Source organism: Salvelinus fontinalis, chromosome 23, assembly GCF_029448725.1.
Source record: "Salvelinus fontinalis isolate EN_2023a chromosome 23, ASM2944872v1, whole genome shotgun sequence".
Taxonomy (NCBI): Eukaryota; Metazoa; Chordata; class Actinopteri; order Salmoniformes; family Salmonidae; genus Salvelinus; species Salvelinus fontinalis.
In genome coordinates, this window is record NC_074687.1 from 29,045,002 (window position 1) to 29,058,623 (window position 13,622).

General features: G+C 39.9%; 1 protein-coding gene across 6 annotated transcripts in view; it reads right to left on the minus strand.

Moving 5' to 3' along the window:
• Positions 1-13,622, minus strand: part of LOC129821085 (low-density lipoprotein receptor-related protein 1B-like) — a 458,866-nt gene that overhangs the window by 153,557 nt on the left and 291,687 nt on the right. For all 6 annotated transcript variants that reach the window (XR_008754267.1, XM_055878362.1, XM_055878363.1 and 3 more), the window contains 5 exons: positions 9,886-10,017; positions 9,391-9,618; positions 8,423-8,597; positions 7,938-8,032; positions 6,381-6,530 (listed from right to left, as the gene is read on the minus strand). Coding sequence is in view for 5 of the 6 variants with exons in the window: in XM_055878362.1 (XP_055734337.1) it covers positions 6,381-6,530; positions 7,938-8,032; positions 8,423-8,597; positions 9,391-9,618; positions 9,886-10,017 (780 nt within the window). In the remaining variant the exon portion in view is untranslated. The remainder of the gene's footprint in view (positions 1-6,380; positions 6,531-7,937; positions 8,033-8,422; positions 8,598-9,390; positions 9,619-9,885; positions 10,018-13,622) is intronic.

Here is a 13,622-nt window from a genome sequence, read left to right on the forward strand (position 1 = left end):
CAACATCCTCTTCAATGACGTTCATGGCACTAGAAACTGACTGGTTTAAATGTTAATAATGCTAAATATTAGACATTTCTAATATAATTATTGATATCAAACATTTAATTTGATATAATTTTTTAAATGATCAATAAAAAATGTGTTTCTCCATTGAATTCTATGGGGAATTATTGATATAACTTCTTTATTTTAGTTTTCTATTTTTACCCCTTTTTCTCCCCAGTTTTGTGATAACCAATTGGTAGTTACAGTCTTGTTCCATCACTGCAAGTCCCGTATTGACTCGGGAGAGGCGAAGGTCGAGAGCTGTGCGTCCTCCAAAACACGACCCCGCCAAGCCACACTGCGTCTTTGACACACTTCTCGTTTGACTCGGAAGCCAGCCGCACCAATGCGTCGGAGGAAACAATGTACACCTGGCGACTGTGTCAGCGTGCACTGCACCCGCCACTGCACCCGCCACCCGCCACTTGCTAGAGGGACATGATGGGACAAGGACAACCCGGCCGGTCAAACCCAACGTAACCCGGGCGATGCTGGGCCAATTGTGTCTCCCGGTCGCGGCAGGCGGCGACACAGCCTGGGATTGAACCAGGATCTGTAGTGATGCAGCTAGCACTGCGATGCAGTGCCTTAGGCCGGTGCGCCACACGGGAGGACGATTTAACATTTTTGGGATATTTTTTATTTTTTTATCTATAAAAGTAATTAAATGATTGATATAAAACAATTATATGAATATACAGCTTTCCATACTGAGACACACAAGCCCATAACACTAGCAAGCAAATAAAACTAACAGTATATAATAAGCAATTTCCCTTCGGAACAGATGGTTTACAGTATATAATCAGGAACATATGAAAAAGCAAACAATATTACTAAACCTGATGGATACCACAGCGTCAATTTTATTATAGATCACAACAGATTATTCTACATTCAATAAATGTGGGTCCTTTCCAAGAGGAAACTGGGTATGGATTTTTAAATGAAAGCTTTGGAGTTGAGAGTTGGCTGGAGAATAAAACCAATCTCAATCATTCATTCCACACCATGGACTACAGCTGAAGAGCAGACATCTGTCATTCACCTGTAAAGATGATTCACTGGGAAAAAAATCAATACGCTTTTCACTAGGAAATGTCATCAACAGATCATATTTGGACACAATGTAATTTTCTTGAAAGAACATCACAGCCTTTCTTCAATTATGTAGCTGTAAATAACCTATACTGTAGGTAATGGATGCAAAAACATTCTCAGCAGGAAATGTTTATATTTTCCAGATAAAATCTCACCTAAGTACTGAACATTATTTCAATATCAAAGCAAATTTCCATTAGGCTTACATAGCTAAAAAAAGACATACACCTTAATTAACCTGTTGGGGATGGGGGCGCTGTTTAGACTATTTATGCTAATGTGGCTAATTTTTTAAACGGCTTCCCACAAAATCCTTGATCGTACAATATGCATATTATTATTATTATTGGATAGAAAACAGTCTATAGTTTCTATAGGAGTTGAAATTTTGTCTCTAAGTGGAACAGAGCCCATTCTACAGCAATTTCCCTGACATGGAGTCAGATTTGAGAAACGTTGGCCACTTTTCTGAAGTCATTTAAAAGGGCTCTGTCGTTGCTATGACTATACGGACACTTCTTACGTCTTCCCCTGGATGCCTTTACGTGATGACGATTCCAACGGGCTCGATTGCTCGTTCACAGGCCCTACAAATGAAAAAAACCTTTAGCTAGCAAGTCTTTTCTTGCTGCGTAACGCGCGTGGAAGACACCGACCCTCTCCTGTTCCAAGCGTTAGTTTAGCCTGTTATATTTCTCCGGTCATCTTTTCACTCGTTATAGGAGTTACAAACATCACAAAGTAGTTAATTTAAAGCGTTTTATAGCAATTTATATCCGTTTAGTGCGATTTTGGGACATTTATTTTTGCAACGATGTGAAAAGTTGGGCACGCTTTTCAGTTCATCCCGAACGTAGTTGACATTTCCACATGGCAAGAGGACAGCTTTCCACCAAAAGACGATTTCTCCCAAGAAAGGATCCTTTGCCCAAGATACTGATGGAAGAACAGCTCAAGGTAGGACATTTTTATTATGATAAATCGTGTTTCTGTCGAAACATTTTAGTGGCTTAGGACGCCATGTTTTTTGACGTAGCTTCGCTTGGCGCAAACTGTATTGAAAAGTAAGGATAAATTAAAAAATGTAATAACGCAATTGTATTAAGAATTAAATTGTCTATCAATCCCTGTCCACCCTATATTTTTTAGTCACGTTTATGAGTATTTATGTATAAGAGTAGATCACTGTCTAAGTGGCGCAAGGACGTTTTCTTTACCAGCTTGTCTACATTTCACATTGTCTAACCATGATTTTGGTGGCTAAATATAAACATTTTCGATCAAACTGTATATGCATGTTGTAATGTGATGTTACAGGAGTGTCATCGGAAGAATTCTGAGAAGGTTAGTGAAAAAATTAATATCTTTTGGCGATGTTGACTTTTATCGCTCACTTTGGCTAGAATCAATGCTGGGCTGCTAATTGCTATGTGCTAAGCTAATATAACGATTTATTGTGTTTTCGCTGTAAGACACTTAGAAAATCTGAAATATTGTCTGTATTCACAGGATCTGTGTCTTTCGATTCGTGTATGCTGTGTATTTTTACGAAATGTTTGATGATTAGTAGTTAGGTAAACACGTTGCTCATTGTAATTATTCTAGTCCATTTGTGATGGTGGGTGCAATTGTAAACTATGCCATATACCTGAAATATGCACTTTTTTCTAACAAAACCTATCCCATACCATAAATATGTTATCAGACTGTCATCTAATGAGTTTTTTTGTTGGTTAGGGGCTATAAATATCTTAGTTTAGCCGAATTGGTGATGGCTACTGGTGTTGGTGGACAAATAAAAGATGGTGGATTATGCTAATGTGTTTTTAGGTAATAGATGTACATCTTTACATATTGTGTCTTCCCTGTAAAACATTTTAAAAATCGGAAATGTTGACTGGATTCATAAGATCTGTGTCTTTCATTAGCTGTATTGGACTTTAATGTGTGAAAGTTAAATATTTTAAAAAAATATTTTTTTTGAATTTCGCGGCACTGGTTTTTCAGTGGGGGGGGGGGGGGGGTGCCGCTAGCGCCACGCTGATCCTAGACAGGTTAAATAATAGTTACTCTTTATTTTTTATTTATTTTATTGATCATGGGTTGGATCTCTTTATATGACACTACTGTGTTTGATTTTGACTGTGTCTGTTGTGTCTGTTCGATTTGTTAGTTATTTTGGGTTGAGTTGGAATTTGATTGAAATTGGCCAGGAAAATATATTTAAACAAAATATTTGCAATTCCATGGTCATGGGTTATAATTTGAAAAGTCACAAAGCTAATGTGTAAGGTATTCTTCATGCGTCTACATATGTATTGGCATTGCAAAAAATTAGTCTGACCTGTTTGGCTACTCTTCTTATTAGTAAGCTCATAAATATCATACCTTGAAATTTTTATGATAATTGGAATTATGAACTAAGAGTTATGAACTAAGGGTTATGAACAGAGGGTAGTGACAGTTTTACAAACATGTTTCACACACACACTCTTTCCTAAAGTCCCTAGAAATAGCACTTGACCTTGTGGGGACTAACAAAATGTCCCCAGTTGATTACATTTTTATTTGTATACTATTATGCTAGGTACTGCTCCGCCTTATCTCAGCTCACTGGTCACGATAACAACACCCACCCATAGCACGCGCTCCAGCAGGTATATCTCACTGGTCATCCCCAAAGTCAACACCTCGTTTGGCCGCCTTTCCTTCCAGTTCTCTGCTGCCAATGACTGGAACGAATTGCAAAAATCGCTGAAGCTGGAGACTTATATTTCCCTCACTAACTTTAAACATCAGCTATCTGAACAGCTAACCGATCGCTGCAGCTGTACATAGCCCATCTGTAAATAGCCCACCCAATATACCTACCTCATCCCCATATTGTTTTTATCTACTTTTCTGCTCTTTTGCACACCAGTATTTCTACTTGTGCATCACCATCTGCTCATCTATCACCCCAGTGTTAATTTCCTAAATTGTTGTTTTGCACACACTGTATATAAACATTCTTTTTTTGTCTATTGTGTTATTGACTGTACGCTTGTTGATTCCATGTGTAACTCTGTTGTTGTTTGTGTCGCACTGCTTTCCTTTATCTTGGCCAGGTCGCAGTTGTAAATGAGAACTTGTTCTCAACTAGCTTACTTGGTTAAATACAGGTGAAAAAAAATACAAATAAATACAAATTATTCTGGGGACTCTGGTCCCCACAAGTATAGTTAAACACATCCACACACGCACACACACACTTCCTTTCCAATATCCAATATAAATACTTGTAAGTATAACACCTCCGCACAATTGTTCTCCATCTTTGGCAGAATATAAATATGCCACTCAAAGCAATTAAAATCATTTCCACAATTCAACCAAACTTTCATTAAGTATGATAGATGGCTTGTTGTGAACACATCATTCCACTGTTCTACTGTAACCTTCTACTGCTTTCAAGCTGTCGTCTTGCATTCCGGCTCACATTTTGTGGAATGCGATAAAGTCACCATTTTAACAGTAAGAACATTTTTACTTTACTATGCTTCCACCATAAAGTAAAACAAAAAAATGGTAATTTGCAAACTTAAGTGTTCAATGTACTGTATATGAAGTAAATCAAAATCAAATCAAACTTTATTTGTCACATGCACCGAATACAACAAGTGTAGACCTTACCGTGAAATGCTTACTTACAAGCCCTTAACCAACAGTGCAGTTCAAGAAGAGTTAAGAAAATATTTACCAAATAAAGTAAAGTTAAAAAAAGAAAAAGTAACACAATATAATAACAATAGCGAGGCTATATACAGGAGGCACTGGTACCGAGTCAGTGTGCGGGGGTACAGGTTAGTTGAGGTAATTTATACATGTAGGTGGGGGTGAAGTGACTATGCGTTCCAACTTCAATACCTCCGGACTCTAAGCCGACACTATAAAGTAGTGAACTTCAATTGTTGTTTCCTTATTTTCTGACCATGTAATTAGTATTTTTAAACTTGCAGCGAGGGAGAGGCACGCTTGTTCGTTTGCTGAGAAATGCGGAAGGACTGCATTATGATCACTAAATACGGTGCATCAAAGGAGAATGAATCTTCCTTTGACCACGCTTCTGACCGTCAACACCAAGTTAAAACAGCAACCTTCTGCCACTGCTTCTCATTACCACTCCTGGCAAACAGACATGTGTCTTTGTACAGCAAGAGGTTTCCTCCCAATTGTCCAGATTGTAACTGTTAGGACGTGTAGTTATTTAAAATGTGTATCCTGAATCCAAAATGGTGTAGTGAGAGTAATGCAATTATGAAGCCAGATGCTGTGTGCTGAATTAAATGTCTTATGAGACACTGTGGTCTTCCTTCTCCTTTTCCATCTGGTCTTAAATCAATCACATTAACAACCTATACTTTGATGTTTGGAATGTATGTTTTTTTAATCCTCTGAGGCCAAACATTCCTCTCTTTGTTTTAAGATCTACCATATGGCTGACTAGTAGCCAGTGGAGGAAAAATAATGGAGAATAATAACTTTATAGTTCCACAGTATTTCTATTCCCACTATTTATTTATTGAAAAAGTTTCATTCACAGATCCCAAACTCCTTGCAAATGTTTCACCTTAGACTCGACAGTGACCTACATAGGTTTTTTCATTAAAGTGTGACCAAGCTTTAGAATCAGTTCAGTCATGCGTGAGTCTTTGTATTATGTATGGTGCAATGGCACAACAAAACAAATAGTATTGAGAAAGAAATGCCATCTTATTGAAAAGAAGCACCATGTCGCAGTAATAACGTCCAACATATTAGATCCAGCACTGATACAAAGCAACAACACTCCACTATGGGCATCCACATCCATTTTCATTACAAAAAAAAATCATCTATCATCAATCAACATGCAGCTCCAGCCAGTGGTTTAATTATCTAATGCCCAGACAATTTCACACAGAGTGAAGCAGAACTGTCACAGTCATACCACAACACTGGTTAAATGGCTTTATCCAGGAGCCACTTAACTAGCAACATGTACAGGCCTAGGCCCTAAGCCTCCCCACTTTCTCCCTTAATCCATGACGGGAATCTGATTCACTGGCTGACATGCTCCACTATTCCAGCCTGATGAAGACCTTTGAGTCCAAACGTTTCACAATACAACAGAGGGAAGATTCATCTACTCTTTATGTCAATAGTTTTTTTACCACGTGGGTAAACTACGTTTTAAACTAGCCACAACTCACCCATAACAGCCAGGGCCGAGGCTTTGGTTAGCTCCCTCTTCATGCTCTCCAGCACCTCCAGACCACTACCGTCCACATTGCACCTGTTGATAGTGCAATTACCAGAGCTGATCCAGTACAGCTTGTTGGCGGTGTAGTCTAGAGAGAGACCTGGGGAGAAGAATGAAAGGGGGCTAGTGACTATATAATGCATTATCTTTTTAAAGTCAGATCTTTGTGTCAGATATGGTAAAGCACACAAGTGGGAAACACTGGTTGCAATAGCATCATCACATGTCAAATATTTAATGACTTGGTCCACATGATGGCAATCAGTAAAATGTACATATGCAAGATGCATCTGGTATTAGAGGTACTAGGGATGTTTGAATATACAGTTTGTGTAATATGTGTCTGTGGGGGTGAGTGTAAGATTGTTGCAATCTTTTTTGCAGCCTGGGATGTGACTTCATATGTGAAAGTATGGATGTAGGACTATGTTTGCATCTATAGGAGTGAGTGTACGTATGAGCGTGCACATGTGTGTGTGTTTGCGAGTGTGTCCGTGCCTGCTTGTGTGTGTGCATGTGTAATGGGTGCATGTGTGCGCACGTGTGTTTGTGTGAGTGCCTGCGTGTGTGTGCATGTTTCATGTGTGCATGTGTGTGAGGTTGTTGGAAGGATTCGTTGCAGCCTGCCTGAGATATCTCTATGACCTCCATTTGACATTATGAATCATTTGACCAGAGAGTGACTCCTTCCTTTTTAAATCCATTCTCTAGCAGACATGATGAGATTTGACAGAATGGCACTATTGATGGTGGCAACTGGGGGCTACTTCAATTGTGTTTGTGGACAGCTCTGTCTCCCATGGTGTGTGTTTGTGTGTGTGTCTGTGTGCGTGCGCCTGTATTCCCATTCACAACACATCATTCATTTACCAACGTCCCCAGGTCTGGCCCATCATCATCAATGAAGTCATGTGATGTATATGGCATGCTGGCAATTTATATATCTGGTATTGGTATGACACAGTGAAGACAACGGTACTGTGTTTATCTGAGAAAGTGAAGACTTGACCTTGCAGGTCTGTTTGTGCTGTAAGAACATGCTGCTTGAGGCGTGAACCTGCAGATGAACAATTGTGCATTGAAGCTTGTATCATCTGAGTATACGGTAGAAGTTCAGGTTGAACAACTGTGTATGGCAGCAGAAGAGGTTTCAGTTAGTTCAAGTGTACCAAATGATTTCAACCACTACCATTTGGAAAGATGCTATCTTTGTATCTTTGGAAATACACAAACAAATTCACCTAGTGCTCATTATGAGGAGACATTAACTGAATGGTGTACATTTTAGGACATCCCTACACCCTATGACATACAAAGTAGCCCTGGCCTCCCCGTAGGGATGTCCTAAAATGTACACCATACAGTGGACAGGGTAGATACTGCCAGCATGTTGTTGGACTGCTCCTCTGAATCTGTCCCATGATATAGAATGTTGGAATCATAGAGTGTTGGAACAGGCAGTAGTGTTCCGCAGTCTGAACAAACAGAGCTATAATGTTCAACTGACCGACTGGTTCCCGTTGGTTCTGGTGAAGGACCTTGCTGTTGCTCCCATCCATGTTGGCTATGTTTATTGTGTTGCCATCTGTCCAGTAGATTTTCCTAATGTGAAAGAATATAATTACACAGACATTGCACATTACATTTTTACAGTTCTACTTTACAATAAGTTCCTAGTTCTTAATGAATTTGTTCAATTTAGTTGTAGTTCGTGAGAGCTGCTCACGTTGTTAATGTTGATACTGTGCAACTAAATTGCATACAATCTATATATTTACACTGAATAATGCTACAAATTCTATGAACAAGTTTTATTTTCACGAGAGAAGCATGGGAATTCACTGTTATAAAAACATGTCAAAGTGTCATGTCTACCTTGGAAGGTTTTTGTTTTTGTTTAAACAAAATTAAGATTTCCTAATACCTTGTTGATGTTGAGTCCCGGAAGATAATGATGAAGTACACAGATGCTGTGGTGTTTAATCTACTTACCCCTTGGCGGGGTGCACGACAAGGCACCTTGGTTTATCAATCCCATGAATGACAGATGTCTTCAGGGACCCATCCAGGCGGGCGACATTGATTTGAGACTCGTCATTCTCTGAGCTGAGCCAGTACAAGTTCCTAGAGAGCCAATCTAAAGCCAGCCCACGGCAGTTTAGTATATCTGAGGGGAAAACAAAGAGAGGGAGGCTGTCAATCCAGCATCCAACAATGTGTTTTACATGGAGTAACAGGGGTCATGAGTTAGACAGATTCATCTGCAGACCTTGGGACAGCAAACAGTACGATAAAACATTGGTATAAAACATTACTTGAAAAATACAGCGATAGTGAACATTATAATAGAATGTGTAAAAAAGCTTATGCCAGCAGGTTTTTGTTCTGTTCTTTATCAGGGGCAATGAATTAAATCTCCGGTGCAAATATCAAGAATGCAAATTAGGATGAGAGAGGAGACACTTCCTGAAAAACAGCAATTGTCTTTTGTGCTTTGACAACGTGCTTTCATGCGATACAATTTGTCAAAACAGAGCTTCCAATCAAAGCCTTTCAGACACAATGAAACAAACAATAATTGCAGAAGTTAGTTCCGATGGGGCTTTCATCCCTTTGCAATGCCAATCAGAAAATTTAATGTAAATGATGTTAATTAAATGAGTGGCAGACACTGGCACTACGTTATTGACAGGCCTATAAAGTATTGTAGCCGGAGTTTCTGCACACCACAAGACTGTGTTAACCAATGGAGCTAAAGCCTGGGAATTAGCTTAGGAGAGCTTACACAAGTCATCATGACTCATCCATCTCAGTTACATTATCATCTCTCCGAGTTACACACTTAGAAAGAACAGCGAGTGGGTGCGTCCCAGGTGGCACCCTATTCCCTACATAGTGCACTACTTTTGACAAGAGTCATATCGACCATGGTCAAAATCTGGGATTGAGCCAGTAACTACCTCCAGAGATGACAGTCTCCAGCCAGGTGCCGTTGATGAAGGCCCGTTTGATGGTCTGTGTTTTCACATCCGCCCAGTAGATCCTCTCCTCCTGGGCATCATAATCCACAACGGTGACGTCATCGATGTCTGGGACGGTAAGTGCTGTCATGACGTTCATGTAAGGGTTGTCAATATCCACCCCACGGATCTCTGACCGCCTGACGTACAGGAGGAATCTTTTCAACACTATGGAAAAATCAGATGGGGAGAGAAATATCAATGGCTACCACTGATTTGTGAAGTGGTTGACCTTTTAAGTCAGATATGGTTATGGGTGTAACATATGATATACAAGTGCCAATGAAATAATGAATATGCTAAACAAATTATTCTGGCATTCTTTAAGGTTCTTTGTTATGTGACTGTGCACAATCTCCCACTCTTTTGTGACTTTGATAATGAAAAGGATAGATACAGGTGTGTTAAAAGATTGAAGACGGCCGTCCCACTCACCGAAGCAAGATTGTTTGTTGGGAGACAGCTTCATGAGGTGTGGACAGGTGCAGGACGCAGTACGGTTGTAATTAATGAGACACATGTGTGAGCACGGGCCACACCCATCATTCTCTTCACATGGGTTAGACGCTGAAGGAGTGCAAGAGAGACAGAGAGAAAAAGAGAGAAAATTGTCAGCAGAAAGAATGAAAAAGGAGAAACACTTGGCCCATGACAATTAATATTTATTTTACTAGGCAAGTCAGTTAAGAAGAAATTCTTATTTTCTTTTTTTTTTTTTTTTTTTTTACCTCATCAGCTCAGGGATTTGATCTTGCAACCTTTCGGTTACTAGTCCAACGCTCTAACCACTAGGCTACCTGCCGCCACAAATACATGAATGTGCACTTAAAGCTTTCACCACATTTATGATTCAACAGGAAAGCTCACATTTCTGTCAGTTGAAATAAAAAGCCTCCCAAGAGTCACATTTTTGTGGGAATCCTTTGTAGGAAGTCCACTCTATATATCTCAGAGGAAGTGGTAGTGCTGAAGTACAAGAACATGATATGCTTTTGGGTATATGATCAAAAGGTTTGCTCACCTTCCTGACAGAGTAAACAGTAAAAGGCACCAAAGCTTATAAAAACAGAAAATACAGATGCTTAGTTCTGTAGTTTTCAGCAGACCAATATGATTAAAGGGCTATTCTGGAACGTTAACACCCATCGAAAAGGTCAAGAGCAGGAAATAAAGGAACAGCTGCAACAACCTGGGTGTAATGTTTTTCAATGGCCAGTTGGTCACATGTACTGCTCAACCATATCACTGACTCCCTCAGTTACAGTTGGGCTGACCAGATGGCACTCCACCTTATCCACACATAACACTACCCAACTCAACATCCACCTTGGCTCTCTTGATTCAACACTGCTTTCAAGTGGTTTAAACCACTGGCATACATTGGGAGATATGGGCAGGGTAGGCTGGACATCTTTAGAACAGTTGCATTTGTAACGGATGCTGACCCAGCAAACCTAATTATACAAACTAAAGAGTAATCAAGAAATGGTAAAATAACTCCCTAATCCTGGTAAGGCTTGGCTGACAGACAGGCCTCTTGGAACTCATTTGTCTGACTCCTAAGGAGTTCACAACCTCTCTCTCTCTCTCTCTCTCCCTCTCTCAGAGTTTACAGTGACTTTACCTCTTCCATCAAGTCTGTTATTGTAGGACCACAACCACTGCCCAAAACTGCCCACTCTTAAATCCCAACATTAACCTGTATGTGCTGACATTTCCTCCAGACTGATTTCATTGCACAAGTCTGGTGGGATATTGCTAAGGTTTAACCCCACAGTGATCCAGCAGTACATAAGCAGCATACGAACAGACACTAGAATTCCTCCATTGTCAACACCAAGTCACTTCAGATAAATAAATGCACAGGTTTTTAGATTGGACAGTTATTTCCCTTTGGTACATTTTCATACAAGATATAAAGATCAATTTTTGCAGTGATTTACCCAAAACAAGCTTGACAAACTCATTTCCAAACTCATTTCCTGCACTATGTCTCGCTGAATCCATTATACATTCACATGGTTTAGTAGAGAAAATGGCTCTGTCTGCGTGAGTTGAACACATAGCCGACAACACGACTCATGATAGGAAATAAAAGCCTGAATACAGTTCAGCAGTCAGCTGAATCATAGCCATAAGAAATTACAATAACAGGGGAAAGACTGTTCATTTCTAGACTGGCAGACATATCATAAATAAATAACCCCCATGCTTAGCCGACGCAGAGAACAGAGAAAGGCTAGTGCCCAAAGACTGATATCTTTCAAATCAAAACCGTAAAGTCTACTGGGTATAATACGTAATGTCCAGTCCTGTGTGGCTCAGTTGGTAGAGCATGGTGCTTTCCACGCCATGGTTGTGGATTTGATTCCCAAGGAGGACCATCACAAAAAAGTACAAACATGTCTGCACTCACTACTGTACGAAGCTCTGGATAAGTCTGATAAAGGACTAAAATGTCATGTAAGCTGGGGCACTTCACTGTTATAAAATGTATCTAAACTCTCAGGAGGTGCTAGAATATTCAAAAAAGATCTCAGGTAGTCATGGTAACTGTTACAGTACAATATGTGAAGTGTATTATGTTGTTGTTTAAAGTCTCTGTTTTGAAAGCTACATTTTCTTTTTAATGCGACTGAATAGATATTCAGCAGCAAATAGCGGTGTATTTTCAAAATGTGATTATTAATTCAACGTGTTTGTGTTTATCTAGCGCAGGGAGTAGTGGCTCTGTCAAGCCCTGGGTGTTATATTCACGTTGTATTATCATCAACACACCTCTTTTTCTTTCTCTGCCACTCACAAGCAAATGCGACAAGGGGGCTGTGTAGGAAAGCCACATATTTACCTTGTAAATGTTCGGTGCCCGTTATCTGAATACAAAATGTTCATTATAGCTTCCAATAGTATCACCCCGCTTGTATTTGAAGCAGCTGCTTACTTCCATGCAGTGATTCAATGCACTATGCATGCTGATCAGATGTATTCCTTCCTATTCTCTGCAAGCATAGTGCAAAGATGTGGAGATACATTCAGAGGTCCTTTTGTTTAATAACATTTTAGGCACAGTCAGTAGATTTGATTGCATTAATGCAGCCATGAATACAGAATACTTTATATAAAATCATCATAACTCAAATACTGATACTTACAACACTGTATTGTGTCGTTGTAAATATAATATAAGTACGATGGTTATATCTTGAGACATCATTGTACAAATGTTTTGATACTATTCATTTAATTTCCAATATGATCATATGAGCCTGCTGCGGATCACCAGTGCTGGGAGGGGAGAGCGTTCTGTTTGATGTGTTATTGCAGCTATAACTAACCAATTACAGTTCCTCACTGTGAGGCCTTGGGACCAGCATTCCCCTTAACTAATCATTGGCACCTCCTCCCGTTTTCAAACCTCATGTTACCCACCCCCCCCCTCCCCTGCCACACATAATGTATTTACAACCAGACTGTTGATGCCCCCAGACAAGCTCCAGTTTTGGCACCCACCAAACACCCCCAGAGACAAGTACTGTAGCCCCCACAGGTCTCCAGTAGTCTCCCTCTAATTTTCACTACCTCCCTCCCTCCCACAGTCTCTCTGGTCCAGATCTGCAGGGCCAAGCAGAGACCACCAGTATCTCCAGGCTTTGGGACTGGCTGGCTGGATATTACCCAAGTTTCGCCCACTGGGCTCTTTAAAATGGGATTAGGCATACTTACTGGCTTCTTCGGAAATGCAGTTCAATTTCCTCACACTTATCTATGCAGAACAGTCACGAGCAGGCAGATACAGAGGACGAAACAGCCAAATTAACTCCTACCACATTGGCATCATTTTGAGATTGCTAAATAGATGCAAACCAGATTACTAGAGTACTAATGCCCATTCATGGATAGCGGTTTACATTCATAGAAAGCTAAAAGGGGAGATATTTTTAACTCAGCTGTGAAGATATCCTTTTTAAGGGTGTGAGAACAAACCACACCCTAAAGACAATCCAAGATATTATGATTTCTTTGACTAGCAGCTCTGTTTACAGATCCATTTTCACAAATCCTTTTAGAAACAAAGAGCAATGAATGAACACCCAATCAATGCTATAATCTAAGCCTGGAAATATACAGTGAGCTGCAAAAGTATTAGAACAGTCACACATTTGTTGTTGTTT